The 20123-nt window shown below is 38.1% G+C and overlaps 1 protein-coding gene across 2 annotated transcripts in view; it reads right to left on the reverse strand.

The window, feature by feature from the left end:
• The window catches only part of SOGA3 (SOGA family member 3), a 43892-nt gene that overhangs the window by 1560 nt on the left and 22209 nt on the right, over positions 1-20123 (reverse strand). Inside the window, exons 5-6 of one of the 2 annotated variants that reach the window (XM_049771096.1) lie at positions 2481-2552; positions 211-1419 (exon numbers count right to left, since the gene is read on the reverse strand). In XM_049771096.1, coding sequence (XP_049627053.1) covers positions 211-1419; positions 2481-2552 — 1281 coding nt within the window. Of the gene's footprint in view, positions 1-201; positions 1420-2480; positions 2553-20123 lie in introns of both variants that reach the window. The other variant, XM_049771095.1, reaches the window with a different exon arrangement.

The raw sequence follows: 20123 nt of genomic DNA on the forward strand, positions 1-20123 counted from the left end.
CAAGACAGGGGGTGGGGGAGAAACCAGGTGCGCTGCGGGAGGGGGGGGCAGACTTCGGGAGCCCGGAGCAGCTCGGAGCTGGGCCTCCCCTACCTAAAGCGGGGCGTGGTGGAGGTCGGTGCGCGGAGACGCCCCAGCGGGGACAGCAGCTCCACGGGCCAGCCTCGCCATCGCCGTGGCTCGCAATAGGCAGAACTGTACCTGACTCACGGATATGGGTTCCTCGGCGGCGGCGGCCCCGCGGTCCTCGGCGGACTTGGGCACCTCGAGGCGGTCGATGAAAGTCTGCAGCTCCTTGCGGAAGGCCTTCATCTGCGCGTTGATGCGGTAGAGGAGCTCGTGCTCGCGGATGCGGCTGCCGCCGTCGTCGTCCTCGTCCAGGAGTCCGAACAGGTCCCCGTTGGCCACGTAGATGCGCGCCTCGGTGATGATGGTGCTGGTGTCGGCGATGAGCCGGTCGATGGTCTTGCCCAGGCGCTCGGCCTCGGAGCGGATGTCCTTCATCTGCTGCCGGTCCGAGAAGCTCTTGGGCCAGGCGGCGGGCGGCGGGGGCGGCGGCGGCGCGGGGTAGAAGGCGCGCGTGGGCGTGAGGCAGCGGATGTTGCGCACCTCCTCCGAGTCGCTCTCGCCGCCGATGGGCCCCTCGCGCTTGCGGTGCGGCGGCCGCGCGTCGTCGTCGCTCTCCTTCTTGCCCGCGTCGCTCTCGGCGTCGCTGTCGCGGGGGCTGCCGCGGATGCCCAGGTGCGAGGCCAGGTCGTAGCGCTGCATGTTGGACATGAGCACGCGGTTCTCGTACTGCAGCTGCATCACCTTGCCGCTCAGCTCGTTGATCTGCAGCCGCGCGGCCTTGAGCTCCTCCTGCAGGGCTTCGGTCTTGGCGTGGTCGTGATGCCGCGAGCTGTCGTGGCTGCTGCTGCTGCTGCCCGACTTGTACTTGTACTTGTTGAGCTCGGCCGTGATGCGCTGGTTCTGCTCCTCCAGGTCGGCCACGTTGCGCCGCAGCAGCTCCGTCTCGTCTTCCACCAGCTGCAGGTGCTGCCGCAGCTCCGACAGCGACTCGCTCTGCTCGCGAATGAGCGGGTTGGCCGAGCCGTTGAAGTCGTCGCCTCTCAGGTCATCCAGCTCTGCCTTCAGACCTCGGTTTTCTACCTCCAGTTCGACGATTTTCCTGCCCAGGATGTTGGCCTCTTCCTCCACCAGCCTCAGTCTTAGCTTGAGCTCGGCCTCCCGGGTGCTGGGGGGACCCCCGGCCTCTCCTTTGGGCAAAGGGCTGTCCAGATCCCCGTAAAAAGATCTGTATTTCTGGAGCTCGTGCTCGAATCGGTCCTTTTCTTTGTCGATCTTGGCCATTTTCTTTCTCATCAGAGCGGCTTCCTCTTTCACAAACTGCAGCTGGCATTTCAAATCTTCGTTGTCCTCCTCATTTGGGAAATAGAAGGGAGAGAGGGTTAGAACTTTATTTTTTAAATGTGAATCAAGAAAATAGCCCACACATACTCTCAAAAGCAATGCCCTTTTCTTGAAATTAAGTTCTGAGAAGGGAAAGGGGAATGCTGCATATTTTCTCCAAATCATTTAAACAGTTTGACCCATTAAAGAGCAGGATATTACACCCTAGAAATAAGGACAGAAGAATAATGTCCGGTAGTAGTTACTATACCCAGATTACAATATGTTGTCATTGCATCAATGTGATACTAATGTCATATCAGTCATATCAGCTGTGTGTGTATTTTAACATGCTTTTAATTCCCCTGATTGTGATAAATGTGAACTCTACTCCCTAGGAGCAGTACAGATTCAAATGCATTAACTGCATTTATGGAGTCCTATCAGCTAAATTTTGTAATTTTTTTGTTTGCTTTTGGGCCACACCTAGCACTGATCAGGAGTTACTCCCTATGTTGTGCTCAGAGTTCATCCAGGTAAGGTTTGGGGATTTGATTCAAGTTGGCTGTCTGCAAGACAAGTGCCCTACCAGCTGTACTATCTCTTTGGGCCCTGAAGTATAATTTTTAATTTTTATTTATTCCTTGGCCTTCTTTCTTTTGCTTCTTCAATCGTTGCTATAGATAATTACCTAAATGTTGGACTTCCTGAACATAACAGAAACCTCTTCTCTCCTATATCTATCCTACAAGCATACCTTTTGCTTCTCTCCCCTATGGGAACAGACATTCATTCTATTGGCCTTGTTAATTATAAGTAAACAAGATTAATACCATAGGTACAGTCCACAAATATAGGAACAAAGTACTAATGACATTACACAATGTACTTGTATGTAAAAACAATAATAGGGATGTTAGCATTCATTTTATAAGCAAATACACTGATTATATACTGCCAGTATCTTCAACTAGATAATTGATATGCACAATTAACTTTGTTTAACATGAGTGCATCTGGCTATTATATCTACTTATGGATGTAGCTTATTATTATGGCACTTAGACATGATTGATTCTATTTCCACATACCTCTGTGGGAGTCTGTTGGGCCTTTTTTTCTGTTTTTGGTAAATCTTTGCTTCCTCTTCTTTTCAGGGAGAGCTGAAAGAAAGTATATTTAGATGGGTAGATTCAAAGGTTCATTCCATTTTGTTTTCAAGTAGCTTAATCTCATATGATAAAACCAAGTCAAATAAAATCACTAGCATAATGATTATAAAATGAGGGAAAAAAACGAATAGGGATACTCATCACAGTAGAAGAGTAGCTCGAAATTATCAAGTTAATTTGAAAACTCGGGAACTCTATATTAAAAATGCAAAAAAACCCAACATAGACTGAGTTTAGATTTCTGACTGAATATGTTATCCATTTCAAATGAAAGCAATTTCTTGCTAGTGTTCTGGGTCACATAAGGAAAAAATATTTTTCTTCCTTCCAGTGTTGGTGTCAGGTTGCATCTAATTTATATTGACAAACTTTCATTAGCTATATGTAGGACATAATGAATATTCTTTTTTTTAAACAAGCTACACATAGGCAGTGATATACATGTAATACAGTGGAGATTAGTGAGATTATAGTAAAAATGTGAAGCATATGTTCTAATTACAAAGAGGTAGGTAGAGATTATTGTTTCAACACAGAGAGGAAGATTTCATAAGAAAAACTGAAAATTGTCCAATCTTTGTTAGCTGCTCCAAACTGAAATTGAAATAAGCAACATTATTTAGGTCAAAGTGCATATCTAGCATTAAATCACGGTGTAGGCTAGTAGAAGGAGATTGCTGTTCTATTTCTCAGCATCAATATAATAACGGGGTTTTCATATAAAAGTAATATATTTGTATAAAAATGTATCCTATATCAGATATGGAATTGAAAAACAAAATATCATTTAAATATTTTATCTACCACTAGAGTAGATTTAGAATGGGAGATTGAGCAATAATGTCTCCCACATTTCAGCCTAGGACACCAATAAGCAAATAATGGCAGTGCAGGTTGGTAAATGCCATAAAGCTATATATCTAGGGTTTTGTCTTTGTGCAAAATCATCACAATGGGACTGATATGACCACATGGTAGATGGTGAAAGATATTTGATGAACTCAGGAGTGAATATGATGTAAGAAATTCTGAGGTTAGAAAGGATAGGAATATAGACTGGCAGTTAAAGCCATTAAGTAAAGGCTTCATGATGTGTACTACAAGTTAAAATCTTCATTTTAATTTTGAATCCAAATCTTGTGCTAAATAAAGGCATATTTGCAGACACAGGAGGCAGAGGATACACTGATGTAATTGCTTTTCTTCAGTCTGAAATGGAATACTCCATGTAGCTATTTAATTCCAGTTTCTTCACAAAAAGATGTTTTCTATGTTGCTTGTGTAATTTTCTTAGAAACAAAAGCTGTGGGGACTGACTAGGCATAATCAAAAGTGATTTAAAAACCAATCTTCAAAAACAATTCCAAGAAAACAGAATATATCGAGCTAGGGAATCCTACAGTAATATATTGATCAAGGGAACCCTATAATCAAGGGATGTGAGGCTCCTTACTAAAAAGCAACTAAATTCACCTTATTAAATATTTATAGAAGCTTCTGTTTTGAAGTGATTCCATTATAGGTTTAATGCTTGCTAATGTACTTCATATTATACAACGATAATAAAACCAGTTATATAACAATAATAAAGCTAGAATCATCTCTATTCTCCTTAAGGCTCCAAGTTTACTTGACAAATGGTCTGTTCAGCTGGCAATTTTTAATATTGTGTGATGACAAACATATTAATATAAAACCATATAATCTGACATTTTATGTTAACCCATCTCTCAAGTTCTTTATATACATTTCTCCCTTTAGCCTTACTCTAAAAGCCTAAAACAAAGATTTACAGGTCAAACAAATTATCTAAATCAAATTTCATTATGTTTTCTTAAACCATTATTATTATTGCCACATGGTAACTTGGAGAAATACAATTTCTTAGGTCCTATCCGAGATCTACTGAATTAGAAAATCTGGAGATGAAATCTAGTGAGGTATGATATTACAAGTGCCAGATCTTCATGGGTTGTGATAAAGTCTTGGAGGTACTGGGCCAAAGGCACTTCTTGGTAAATAGTAGAATCAGGTCTTGATTCAATCTTCATATCTTTATCATGTTCTAGACAACTATTTTTTCTTTTTATGCTTATGGCCTCATTCCTGTGGCACCTTCTATCTTTTGGGTTGGTCCCTTAATCTCATGTCTCATTTCCCACTGAGGAAAATTTCACCTGTGGCTTCCTTGAACTATTCCAGGGGTCTACAGGGAAACATATGTCCCTCAGTTAAAAAAGAAAACACACACACACTGTTAGAGACCACAAAAGAAAAAGTTTGAATTCAGTATGGTAATGACACAGTATGGGGAATTAGGGATAATTTCCATAAACAATTCATTTCTTTTTTTTTTTTTTTTTTGCTTAGGGGCCATACCCATTCAGGGATTATTCTTGGCAGGGTTCAGGGTAACATATGTAGTGCCTGGTATCAAACCAGGGTTGGCTATACGCAAGAAAAGCACCTTACTCACTCTGACCCCAAACCAAGTCATTTCTTTTCTTGTATCTTATAGATGAGTTAATAAAAGAATGGAAAGAACAAGAGTAATATGAAGGAAGATCATTTTTTTATTCATTCTGTAGCTATTTATTAGGTATTGGGATACAACTACAGTATACACAAAATTACCAATAAATTTTTTATTCACTTCTTTTTCTTGAGGGGGGCACACCTGATGATGCTTAGGGGTTACTCCTGGTTGTGGGCTCAGAAATCACTCCTGGCTTGGGGGACCATATGGGACACTGGGGGATCGAGCCAAGGTCAGTCCTAGGCCAGCCACGTGCAAGGCTACCCTACCACTGAGCCACCACTCCGGCCCCTTATCCCACTTCTGAAATCTTTCCTCATTACTTTCTAGCAGTTAAACAATAGACAAAAACTCTAAAATGCTTTAGAGTGTGATTAAGTCAAGAAGAGACCTATAGACTGTTTAGGATTTATCAAATATTTAATGTGTGAGGTACACTTGTCTAGAACTTCTATGTACCCATTTATATACAACAATCTTAGGAGTTTAACATTACTATTTGAGGTACTAGTTTTATAATCAGAACAGAAAATGACACAAATTTAGAGCTCTTCTTCCTAACAATTACAATATAAATGTACAGGTTTATACCACTTTCAAGTAAATTTTTCAAAATATTACAGTATAATTACAAGGGCTCATGACATTCTTTTACCTATATATATTAGGCATGAGTAAATAATGTGACTATTTTCTTTTTGGGGGGGGTGGATTTTGGATCATACCCAGCAGCATTCAGGGGCTACTCCTGTCTCTATGCTCAGAAATGCCCCTGGCAGGCTCGGGGGATCATATGGGATACTGGGAATAGAACCACCATCCTGCATACAAGGCAAATGCCCTGCAGCTGTGCTATCTCTCCGGTCCCCAAAATGACTATTTTCAACAGAAGAGACAGTAGAAGTGGCATAAAACTCACTAATTCTCATAATCATTCCAAATATACTTTAAATGACTTTAGAACAGTGGTTCTCAAATAGTGGGGAGCGCCCCCCAGGGGGGCACCTTAGACCTTGGAAAACACTGTCAAAACAAGCTAAGCCCTGTGTTTATGTCTTTGTATGTCTCTGGAGCTGAGAGTTGCTGTGTCCTGCTTCAAACTCTGCTTCAAAAAAGCTATGCATTGCAAAACGTGCTCATTGTAGCCATTAATCTATATAAAAAAAATATCAGCTCTGTGCAGATTTAATGCAATCCCAGTAAAGATACCCATTACATTCTTCAAAAAAGTGGATCAAACACTGTTGAAATTCATTTGGAACAATACACAACCTCGAATAGCTAAAGCAATCATTGGAAAAAAGTATGTGGGAAGCATAACTTTCCCCAACTTTAAACTGCATTACAAAGCAATAGTTATCAAAACAGCATGGTATTGGAATAAAGACATTCCCTCAGATCAGTGGAATAGGCTTGAATACTCAGAGAATGTTCCCCAGACATACAATCACCTAATTTTTGATGAAGGAGCAAGAAATACTAAGTGGAGCAAAGAAAGCCTCTTCAACAAGTGGTCTTGGCAAAACTGGCTAGCCACTTGCAAAACATTGAATTTAGCCCCCCAGCTAACATCATGTACAAAAGTAAAATCCAAATGGATTAAAGACCTTGATATCAGACCTGATACTATAAGGTATATAGAATAGCACGTAGGTAAAACACTCCATGACATTGAGACTAAAGGCATCTTCAAGGTGAAAACAGCACTCTCCACACAAGTGAAAGCAGAGATTAACAGATGGGAATATATTAAGCTGAGAAGATTCTGCACCTCAAAGGAAATAGTGTCCAGGATACAAGAGCCACCAACTGAGTGGGAGAACATATTCACCCAATACCCAACAGATAAGGGGCTAATCTCCAAAATATACAAGGCACTGATAGAACTTTACAAGAAACGAGGAGAAGAAATGGACAGACAATTTGATAAAGAAGAAATACAAATGGCCAAAAGGCACATGAAAAAATGCTCCTCATCACTAATCATCAGGGAGATGCAAATCAAAACAACTATGAGGTACCACCTCACACCACAGAGATTGGCACATATCACAAAGAATGTGAACAAGCAGTGCTGGAGGGGATGTGGAGAGAAAGAAACTCTTATTCACTGCTGGTGGGAATGCCGTGTAATCCAACCTTTATGGAAAGTGAAATGGAGATTCCTCCAAAAACTGGAATTTGAGCTCCCATTCGATCCAGCTATACCACTCCTAGAAATATACCCCAGGAACACAAAAATACAATACAAAGATCCATTTCTTACACCTATATTCATTGCAGAACTATTTAGTATAGCAAAACTCTGGAAACAACCAAGATGCCCTTCAACAGACGAATGGCTAAAGAAACTGTGATACATATACACAATGGAATATTATGCAGCCGTCAGGAGAGATGAAGTCATAAAATTTTCCTATACATAGATGTACATGGAATCTATTATGCTGAGTGAAATAAGTCAGAGAGAGAAAGACACAGAATGGTCTCACTCATCTATGGGTTTTAAGAAAAATGAAAGATATTTTTGCAATAATTTTCAGAGACCAAATAGAGGAGGGTTAGAAGTTCCAGCTCACCTCATGAAGCTCACCACAAAGAGTGATGAGCTTAATTAGAAAAATAACTACTTTGAGAACTATCCTAACAATGAGAAATAGAAAGCCTGTGTAGAGTAAGGCAGGGGTGGGGTGGGGAGGAGGGAGAATTGAGACATTGGTGATGGGAATGCAGCATTGGTGATGGGGGGGGGGGTGTTCTTTACATGACAGAAACCCAACCACAATCATGTTTGTAATCAAGGTGTTTAAATAAAATATTATTCAAAAAATCAGCTCAAATTATTTTTATATATTTTTGTTTTTCAGGTTAACGTTTTTTAATAAAGATACTATTTATATTCACGCAGGGGGCATGAAAAATGTTTTCTTCTTCCTAGGAGGTCATGACAGAAAATAATTGAGAAGCACTGCTTTAGGGCAACATCAGGAAAGAAGAACCAGAATTCTGTCTGAAGACCAAGGAAAATGGCAAGAAAAGAATTCTATGTCCGAAGAGATAGCATGGAGGTAAAAGTGTTTGCCTTTCATGCAGAAGGACGGTGGTTCGAATTCCGGCATCCCATATGGTTCCCTGTGCTTGCCGGGGTGATTTCTGAGTGCAGAGCCAGGAGTAACCCCTGAGCGATGCCGGGTGTGACCCCCCCAAAAAATAGAATTCTAGCTCTGCCATGGTCTAAACTTCTGTATCTTTCCCTAATGCATACATTAAAGTCCTAATGCCCAAAGTTATGATAGATATTAAGATGAATATTAGATGGATCTTCAGAAAGTGCACAGGTTTTAAGGGTGAAACTATCAGCACAAATGCTCAGTGATTCTTGTTTCTAGATCATCAAATTTTGATTTGATGAAAGCAGATTATCAAATACAACCAACAAATAATTCTTAAAACACTCAGATGATTCAATTCAATTATCACACTATTAGACCAGAAAAAAATTTCTGTAATCAGTCTTAGTTCTAGAAGACTGGCTCCCATCAAACTAATTTTAAGCCTAAAATATTTTCTGTACTTCTTACCATTTGTCTATAGTTTAGGGGTCCACAAACTATGGCCCATAGGCCACATTTATCTGGCCCAGTCAACAGCGTGTTTTTGCCATCTCTGCCTGTTCTGCTTAGCAGCTGACTGGTCCTCAGCCCTCAGTGCACATGTGTGGGATGTGTGCCACACTCTTCAACTCCCTCCTCTCTTTCTCTCCACTCCTCCTCTCAGGCTCAAGCAGAGTGTCTTCAAACTACAGCCCTTCAGCACTATTGTTCATACGTTTTTTCAACTATAGTCTGGCTCTCCAATGGCCTGAGGGACACAGATGTCCCCCCTCCCATTTATAAAGTTTGAGGACTGCAGGTTTAGAGGTTTCCAATCCTCCTCCCCTTTCTTTGATTGCATTACTTTGCTGGAATGAAGCGTTTCATTTACTAGAGGATTGTTTTTTGTTTTAGAAGGATCTAATTCAGGAACATCTGGTTGGAAAGGAGATCTATTGAGATATATGAGGAAACAGGGGCCGGGAAGGTGGCGCTAGAGGTAAGGTGTCTGCCTTGCAAGCGCTACCCAAGGATGGACCACGGTTCTATCCCCCGGCGTCCCATATGGTCCCCCCAAACCAGGAGCAATTTCTGAGCGCATAGCCAGGAATAACCCCTGAGCATCAAATGGGTGTGGCCCAAAAACCAAAAGAGAGAGAGAGAGAGAGAGAAAGAGAGAGAGAGAGAGAGAGAGAGAGAGAGAGAGAGAGAGAGAGAGAGAGAGAGAGAGAGAGAGAGAGAGAGAGAGAGAGATGAGGAAACAGCAAGCAACTTGAATGTCTTCTCCAGATACAGCATTCTTATAAAGCCTGCCTATGGTCACCAACTCGAATGTTCTCTGACCCTTCCTTTTCCAATTTTTTGTAGTCTTTATTAGTTAAACAAGGATGATTATATACTAGATTACTGGTGATAATCTCAAGGCCCACTCATACAGGAGAAACTGAAAGTTCTAGCTCTTCAGTGACATATATCCAGGACCATATTTAGGTGACTTCATAAAAGTCCTTTCATTTACAAAGGACCCCTTTCTCTCTCAGCACAGTAAATTCAAAGGATTTATTTAGGTAGCACAAATCAAAGCTTACAGTTAAGAATAAAATATGTGTTTTTCCCCATAAGGTATTCAGACAAAGAGGTCGCAAAGCTCCTTCTTCTGCATGTGAGAAAATAGTTCTATAACTGGAGGAGAGCCCTCACCTGGCTATTTTGAAATAATAATCTTGAATTTCCAGTTTATAAAACTGAAAATTTATAGGACATTCACTCTATTCCTTCTCCTTTCTTTTTACTTGATACTTAATAAGAAGGCAGGAAAATTAAAATCAAGAAATTATTGGCATAAAGCACATAACCATTGACTACTAATCAATATCTCCTACAACTCTCCTAAACCTGAGGCTTAGGATTTCTATTAATGATTAATACAAATTATAAGTAAACTGGCAACAAATTCCCCTCCAAAAGACAGACTATTTGCAATATGTCCAATTAAAGGGTAGAATCTATTATTGCAACTACTCCAATTGAGTTGGCCTTGTGACACAGTTTCACAAATGAAATAAAATGGTAGTTATTGTAATAGGAATGATGACATATTAGTTTGTTAAAAAAATCTTAGAATTTATGTTTCTTGGGAAAAATGTTGCCTCATGTGAGAAATATAGGATTGCTCTTAAAGTATTCTTATCGTCCTAGTCAATTACTAGTTTACCCGCAAAAGCAACTCCATCTGACTGTTTGCCAGCCAAAACCATACTTGTGAATCAGATAACCTACATAGACAGTCATTGAATCACATAAATAAATGTCTGTTGTTCTAAGTTTTTAATGGTTTTTAAGATAGCAAAAGCTGAGAATAAATATGTTAACATAAATTGCAAGATAGTTAGGGTAATGATTATTTGTGAAAAATTAAAATAAAATCCCTATTCAAATTCCCCAAAAGAAAAAGACCTAAGTCCTTATGAAAATAAGGCCATGTAAAAGAATTGGAGGGATTGTCAAATATAAGAAAAAGAGCTTAATATATTATCTTTTATTGATTTCTCCCATCTTTGACAATATTGTTGTTTCATAAAAGATTTTTATAGAGCACTCTAACTATAAAATGATGCTACTACTACCATAAGCTTGAGACTGCAGCAAAAATTAAAAAAAAAGCATTACATACTGTAAAATGTTTCCATATGACTGATATTTAAATCAATTATTTGCAACTCACTTTCAGTTCTAAATTGTGGATATTTCTTTCAATAAAAGTGGGGGTTCAATTGGCACCAAAGTTGTGATATGAGTTTAAAGTGAATAAATTATTTTAAATATTCAAGCTTATTATCACATAGTTTGGTTGAGCATATTGAAATATTTCTTGTGAGAGAAGTAGAATGCCTGTCTTGAATACAGGTGGGGTGGTGGGTAGAGGGAGATGGGGTCATTGGTGGTGAGAATGTTGCACTGGTGAAAGGGCATGTTCTTTTGGTGATTGAAACCCAACTACAGTCATGTTTGTAATCACAGTGTTTAAATAAAATAAAATAAAGAAATAATTCTTTTATTTGAACATAGTTTTCTCTTTATTTCTAAGAAGTGGTTAATATTTATTTATTATATATTCCCTGGTCTCCATTTCTAATTTATACGTCATCAATGTTAGTTTTAGTTATGAAAATTTTATTTGTCCTGCAGTAGTTTTCCTATTCAGGAAAAGAAAAGAACTTCAATTTTCACAAAACTACTTAAAGGCTGGAGCGATAGCGCAGCCAGTAGGGCATTTGCCTTGCATGTGGCTGACCTAGGACAAACTTCGCTTCCATCCCCAGTGTCCTATACCGGCTTCCTATATGGTCCCCCAAGCCAGAAGCGATTTTCGAGAGCATAGCCAGGAGTAACCCCTTAGTGTCACCGGGTGTGGTCCAAAAACAAAAACAGACATAAAACAAGTAAAAAAAAATTATCTACTTAACTTAATTTACAGAGTTGAAACAAAAAGACACTCAGAGAAAGTTGCAACCAGATAATTCTCAGTCATAACTTAAAGATTTGATTTCCCAAAATTTTAATGATTTCTTTTTCCCCTCCCCCCTAATGATTTCTTAAGGAGGTTATACTTAGAAAGAATAACAAAATAAGGAGAAAGAAAACCAAAAATTTTATTGCAATGCTTGCTACAAGAAACAACCTTGGAAGATACAAAAATGAATTAACAATATATATCTGGGATTTTTACTCCTGAAGGTAATAAATGAATAAGCTGAGGGCAGCTTATTCCTACAAGGAAGCTGGTGACTCCTAGGTAGGAAGTGGTGAGTCCTTTCTGATTTAAAGTGCACATCATTGAAGGGGAGAAGCTTATTTAGTATCCAGTGCAGAGGTCACACCCATCTCCAGTAAATAAATCAAATCTTCTCAGCCAGACTGACCTCCATAAATTTTATTCCTTCCTTTTGAATTTTAAGACTTCAAATATTTTATATCTTCAGTGAATGCATACATGCAACATTCATTATTTATTTTGCATTGAAAATTTCATGGTTCTTTAGTTATTTTTATTAAAGTATCATTTACAACACTACTAAAGTCATGTTTTATGGCTGCAGAGCTATTATGTGACTTTTAAAAGCTGGAAAAACTTTAATTCTGCTCTGAAAATCTCAAGCCAACATCATATCCAGGTAACTAGGATCATATGTTTTTACTGTTTTCTTTCTTTTTTTGTTGTTTTGTTTTTTGACCACACTCAGTGACGATCATAAATTGTCATGTGCTCATAAATCTCTCCTGGCTGGGGGGACCATATGGGACACCTGGGGATCAAAACCACAGTCCGTCCTAGGTCAGCCACAGGCAAGGCAAACACCCTGCTGCTGCGCCACCCTCTGGCCCCTACTGTTTTCTTTTTAAATAAAAGCATCAAATATATTTTCATTTAAAAAGACAGTTCCTACAGTTTTTCTCTTTTGTGCTGGTGTAGGTAGATTTTATAGCAGAAATAAATGGACTATAGAATTATATAAATTATTAATTGCTAAAAATGTGAATGATTGAACACTGTAAAAATATGTCAAACTATGGGGCTGGAGAGATAACATGGAGGTAAGGTGTTTGTCTTGCATGCAGAAGGTTGGTGGTTCAAATCCCGGCATCCCATATGGTCCCCCGAGCCTGCCAGGAGCGATTTCTGAGCATAAAGCCAGGAGTAACCCCTGAGCCTAGTGTAACCCAAAAACCAAAAAAAAAAAGTCAACCTAAAATAAATTTTAAAAGGGGGGAGGGGAAAACATGTCAAACTAGACTACCAAAGAAAGAGAAAAATTGGGATCTTCATCTACCTGGGAATCAGGACAAATTCCTCAGATTTTATGGTTTTGACTGGCTCTAAAGTTATATACTATCTTTTCTCTTTTAAAGCCATTATTGTGAACACTTCAATTCTTTTACTAGTGCACTGCTTGCTCAGTGCTTATATTGTATTTTGACTGAAGCTCACTCTCAGTAACTCATGAGTATATAGCATTTCAATTTGCCAGAAACTTAAGCAAAATGAACATTAGCTCCAGAAAATCAAAGAATGAGGACTATTTTTATTTATAGGATGTATGTATATGAAATATAATAAAAATAGAATTAAAGATACTGCAATTATTGAAGCTTATAAAATCTTTGTGAAAATAACTCCTTGTGAAAGTGATGTTTGTACCTAATAATTACCTGGCTTTTATTGTATGGTTACAACAATATGATCAAAACATCTCTGAATAATTACAGAGATAATAATAATTACAGAGAATGAGTTCATGTATTTACTAATCTTCTCTGGAGTTCCCAAGACCTGAAAGCTGAAAATGATGGTTTCAACACAAAAAAAACATTTTCTTCATTATAGAAACCCACTTTTGGAAGAGAATTTAGGCTGTCAGAGGGTTCAAAACACCATTAACAACCTGTTTCTAAAGTAAGACCACTTTGTTTTAAAAAAGAATAAGTAACAAGATAATAAGTAGTTCTCTGAGAGTCACATATATTACACTTGAATAGATACCTTGCAAAGGCTTCACTAAGTCCCACATAGCAGATGATTTTAGAAATGAAAACTTTCTCAGTTGAGTTGGGTATTTTAAAATCAAGATTCTGGTTAAAGACTTTTAAAGCAATAATAATTTAAAAATCACTTTATGCCTTAGCTGCTTGTTCTAAAGTAATTGTATGCTTACTAAACTATGACTGCCATTAGCAAAGGCAAGGACTTAGAGTCCCTCTTTATTTGCATAGCTAATTAATTGGCCTGTAAGCACCATTTCATTTAGCAATTAAAATGCATTTAGAAAATTATGCTGGGCTGTGAGAGTAGTATGGTATTCTCTTTAAAACGACAAAGAAAAATAAGTTGTGGCCAGTAGGTATAATTTGAAAGGATGATCTGTTCAGTTTTTTCTAGTCAACCAACTTCTACCTAGTTAATGTAGTTATATTAACATCATTGTATTAAAATGTCATTAAATGAAGACATGTTGCTAAGAATTAGGTATTATATAAGTTCTTAAATATTTTGTGTGGTTACACATTTAAAGATATTTGTGATATAATGTTAAAAGTCAGATTACCCCATAATTTTTAAACTATATTGAAAGAAATAGAAGCATGTCTTGGGGGACAATACCTTGGTTTGGCTACACAATAATAAATAAAAACAAGCATTTGGCCCAGAGTGATAGTACAGAGGGGAAGGTGTTTGTCTTGCACACGGCTGACCCAGTTCCAATCCCCAGAATCCCAAATGATCCCCTGAGCCAGCCAGGTGTGATTCCTGAGCTCAGAGCCAGGAAATAACTCCTGAGTCATTGAGTGTGGCTTCAAGTACTGGCCCCCCACCAAAAAGCCTGCTTTAGAAGTTAGTTGACATCTTGTATGGCTAATGATTTACAATCTAAGTCAAAATTTACATGAAAAACTAGAAAATCTATTAAGACTGGGTACTGATAATGCCATTTATCTTTGATGAGAACTGAATATTGATACAGACAATACCCAATGTCTTCCATCACATTTAACATAGCTTTTCTGATTGTAACATTACTGATCCCTGCCAACAGGGGAACTTTCAAACTCTGCTACCTGAAATATAAAGGTTGTATATGCAGAGAAGTTCAGGAAACCTAGTATTCTATTCAATATCTTATGGGAACCCTTTCAATACTACATAGACCCTGTCTATTTTTTCTCAGAAGCTTGCTTCAATAGCAGCCGGCATAACTTTTTCACATATGAATCTAGCAGACTTTATTTTAGTCTCAAATCTACTTGTAGTTAAAACTCTCTTAAAGTATTAAAAAATAACATATTTTTTTCATAATTGGAAGAGGCTAATCACATGCCAAGTATTTTTTTCTCTAGGCTATATATATTCCTCAGTTCTTTTAAGAATTCATCATATATATGGGACTGGAAAGATAGCACAGAAGTGGGCATTTGCCTTGCATGCAGTCAACCCAGGAGGAACCTGGTTCAATTCCCGGCATTCCATATGGTCCCCCAGCCTGCTAGGGGGCAATTTCTGAGTGCAGAGCCAGGAGTAACCCCTGAACACAGCTGGGTGTGGCCCAACAACCAAGCAATAAATAAAGCTTTAAAAAAGAATTCATCATATAAATTATCTCATATCTTTCATTGGTCTCCAGCAGGAAGCGTGTGGGGCACATAGGAGGAGGGAATCAGACAAGAAAGGAAACATTAAGGCAAACACGGAGGAAAAGGATCACTCTGAAGGAGGAGAGGGTGCCTAAAGGTGGCAAAGTGATAAGCCTGATACCCATCCATAGTGTCCCAAACCACAGTGATTAAAGGGGGGAAGTGCATGATAAAGGGGCATCAAGGAGGGGTTGGGTAGGCAAGAAACTGAGTACACTGATGGAGAGGTAGACATTGGTAATGAGTTGGTGTTGGAACATTGTATGTGTGCAACCCAATCATGAATGGCTTTGTAATGTACAATGACCCAATATAAAAATAATTAAAAAATTTAACTTATCTTATATACAGCTGTTTGTTAAAGCTATGAATATATTAATTTCTTTCATATTGAGAGTGCATTTTGTGTATGAGCAAACAAATCACTGCATATGCATGTTAGCATGTTATATGTAAATGTATTTATGTTTATATATTTATATATTATGAATATAGGTATAGACTAGAACATATGTATGTACATATGGATATCTGTGTTATAAGTATTAAAAGGAATTACATCACAGCTTAAGATTTTCTCAATGAATTCTTAAAATACAAGGATAATCGGAATCTTTGTAACTTCTATTAACCTGTGATACAGGTAACTTAAGATTTAACTATTTAAAAAATCTATTATTGTATCAAAACATGTCCATGGAAATAAGTACTTTTACTTCATATTTTTTGGGGGTTTTTTGGGCCACACCCGGTAACGCTCAGGAGTTACTCCTGGCTATGTGCTCAGAAGTTGCTCCTGGCTTGGGGGACCATATGGGACACCGGGGGATCGAACCGCGGTCCGTCCAAGGCTAGCGCAGGCAAGGCAGGCACCTTACCTTCAGCGCCACCGCCTGGCCCCCTTTTACTTCATATTAAGGAGTGCCTTGATAACCTTTAGAAACAATATATTTGGGGCCGGTGAGGTGGCGCTAGAGGTAAGGTGTCTGCCTTGCAAGCACTAGCCAAGGAAGGACCGCGGTTCTATCTTCCAATGTCCCATATGGTTCCCCCCAAGCCAGGGGCTATTTCTGAGTTCTTAGCCAGGAGTAACCCCTGAGTATCAAATGGGTGTGGCACCCCAAAAACAAACAAAAAAAGGAAATAATATATTTGCCCAAATCAAAAACTCATTTGACCATATTTAAAATAAATGAACAACTGATAAATCTATGAAATTTTTACAAATCACATACTATATATTATGCTAAATAAATTTATTTATTCTATTGACTTACCATATTTTCCGGCATATAAGACAACTTTTGAAACAAAAAAAAGTCAACCGAAAATCGGGGTTGTCTTATACGCTGAGTATATCCCGAAAAACGTTTCAATATGCCGCTAAACGAAAATTGTCTGAATATTGCCACAAAACGAATTTTCCAACTCGATCCTGCACCAATCACTGCAAGGCTGCTCGGACCTCCTCTCTAACTCAGCCAACCCAAACAGGCTTTTTATGCATGCAAATTAGACAGTGTTCTGGACCCGAATCTACACTGTAAAAAGCCTGCTCAGATTGGCCAGAGTCAGAGAGGAAGTCTATTACAGTATAACCTTTGGACCTTTGCTTGTTGTGATTGGCTCACTGTGGTACATACAGTTGCAGCACAGGAACGTTCTGTCTGATACAGCAAATAAAGGCCTAAACCTATGTTTTAACTGCAAAATTAGGGGGTCGTCTTATATGCCCAGTCGTTTTATATGCTGGCAAATACGGTAATAATAATAAAAATAAAGAAACTTCACATGTGGGGTCAAGGAGGCAGTATAGGGGTTAAGATGCAAGCCTTTGTATGGAGCCAGACCTCATTTGACCACTGGCATCACATGGAACCCTGAATAACAAATATTGCCAGGTTCAGGCCTAGAGGCCACAGGCATCACTGGGTAGTCTGAGTAATCCATGGCAGGGTCTGAGCAGCCCTAAATCCTCTGACCCTTTCATGGAATTGCTGACCTATTTGAAGAAGAATCATGGGAGAGGTTCCTTAGCCTCCTGAACACCACTTAGGCGAACCTCCCCCCACACCCCATATATGTTCCTTGGAAATAAAAGCAAGTTAACAACTACACATACAATGTAAGTACACAAGAGATACACAACGTAAGATCATGTGGAACCAACCATTTTAACAAGAGAAAATATTCTTTTAAACTTTATTGATTGATTGATTAATTAATTGATTGGTTGTTGGGCCACACCCAGTTGTGCTCAGGGGTTACTCCTGTGTCTGCACTCAGAAATCACACCTGGCAGGCTGGAGAACTGTATGGGTGCTGGGAATCAAACTGAGTCCCTCCCGGGTCAGCTGCATGCAAGGCAAATGCTCTACCACTGTGCTACTCTCCTGCACAAGAAAAGAAAACATTTTATATATATATATATAAAGGACATTTGAAAAGCAGTCATATATCATCCATATTAATTTCCTAAAATATTAGTTTTTGAAAATATGTTTGCTATTACTCAAATTGAAGGTATCTGGAATTACAAAAGGACCAGCCCACGATATGAAGCTTATTTTCCACAAGATTGGTGAGCACAGTTAGAGAAATAACTACGCCAACAACTATAATGACAATGACAGTGAGTGAGAGAAATAGAATGCTGGTCTCAAAGATAGACAGGCAGGCAGTGGGAGGATGGAAATGGGTACATTGGTGACAGGAAGGTTATATTGGTGAAAAGGTGTGTGTATTTATTACTGAAACCCAACTACAATCATGTTTATAATCATGGTGCTTAAATAAAGAAATTATTATTAAAGATGTATCTGGTGTTAATATGACAAGATTATCACCTATTTTCTATTAAACTGAGAGTAAAGATTAAAAAATGTAGATTCAATAATACTAGAAACAGATTAATAGTTAAGCTTTTGCCTAAATTAAATGTAATTTTCTTATAACAATCGTATTAGTATTAGTCAGTCAAACATAATCTATCTCATACGTAGCCTTTACAGCCTGACAAAGAGAGATGGAGATACAAACCAAACAAAATGTAATTACCCTATTAGTTTAAAAGGTAAAATATAAAAATCTTTATATGACTCAGGCAGTTTCATTCTTAGGTATATTTCCAAGATAAATTAAAACATACTGACATAATGATTTGGATAAGAATATACTTATATGCAATAGTCATAAGAACCTCCAAATTGGAACATTCTTCACTTAATGGAAAATATCGAATGTTAATGGATAAATTAACAATTAATAAAATAATTATCAATTAATATTAATTAATGAATTAGCAATGTGAAATACACATACAATTAAAAAAGCAAGAGTAAATAATGGATTTATGTTACAACAGTGATAAACCTCAAAACTATTGATGAACTGAGAATCCAGATGCAAAAGGTAATCTATTGTATAATTGTCACTATATGCTATACTCAAAACATACAAAGTTATAGACATAAAAAAAGATTATTGGTTAATTGGTGGTAAGAAATGCAGGTACAAATGGACACTAGGGAATGTTTTTGTTGTGATGGAAATATTTTAAAATTATACTATGGGAATGGTTATATCTGAATATTAACTAAAATTTCTAAGCTGTACACATAAGTGAATTCCTGGTGTATACACTCTACCTCAATAAGTCTGGTAAAGTAAAACATATTTGTCCACTAATAAAGTAATTGGCTAAAATTGTATTTTTAAAAATCTGTATTTAAATTATTTAAAAATGTATTTACTCTGAAAAGTAAAAAGCAGTTAGGATATTATATAAGATAATAAATATGATTTGCATGAACTGAAAATAAATCATAGAGATTAATCTCTAAATGTAGGAAGCTATAGGGAATAAGAAAATTCACAAAGGTCATTAAGAAATAAAACCTAAATTTTGCATTGGGATCTTGAAGGAGAAAAGGCAGAAAATGTATTAATCAAAGTGAGACAAACTTGAGAAACTTATCAAAGAATATAGTGAAAAGGACAAAAATGAAAGACTGACAAAACAGGAAGGATAAAAATTTCAGAGTAGAAAACAAAACAAAGCATCTATGATGATCATTTTTATAAAATAGGAAATATTACTGTGAAAGATTTGTATTCACTTTTAATCACAATAAAAATTATTTAAAAAATCTGGAGGGGGCCAGAGCTACAGTTCAGTGGATAGGGTGCTTGCCCTGCAACCAACCTGTTCAATCACTGGCAGCCCATAAAGGTCCCTCTAGCATGCTAGAAGTAATCCCTGAGCACTGAAAGGTATTGACCTCAAATAAACAAGCCAAGAAATTTTCTGAACCCAAGAGATAGTACAACTGGTAGAATGCACACTGCCAACGTAGGTTCAATTCCCACTACTGGATATAGTCCTCTGAGCACAGAAACCAGGGATGAGAAACTTTGAGTGTAATTGAAACAACAACAACAACAACAATAACAACAAAAACCCAAGACTAAGAAGATTTATAATTTAATATCAATTTCAGCTAAAGTGTTCATATGTTTTGGAAATACAAACAAGAACAAATATCCAGATGTTGATGGCCTGGCAATTTTTGAAATTATGGTTGTCTTTAACTACCCATAACCCAGTTCATCTTGCCCTCTATCTCTGGGGAGCTCTGTGCTCCAGAAAGCTGAAGTACAGTTTAAACAGTTCCCTCTTCTACCTATTGCCTTGTCACTTGAAGACACATAAAAGAAGGCATTGGATCAAATATTGGGGGACAGAAT

This window comes from Suncus etruscus, chromosome 4, assembly GCF_024139225.1.
Source record: "Suncus etruscus isolate mSunEtr1 chromosome 4, mSunEtr1.pri.cur, whole genome shotgun sequence".
Taxonomy (NCBI): domain Eukaryota; kingdom Metazoa; phylum Chordata; class Mammalia; order Eulipotyphla; family Soricidae; genus Suncus; species Suncus etruscus.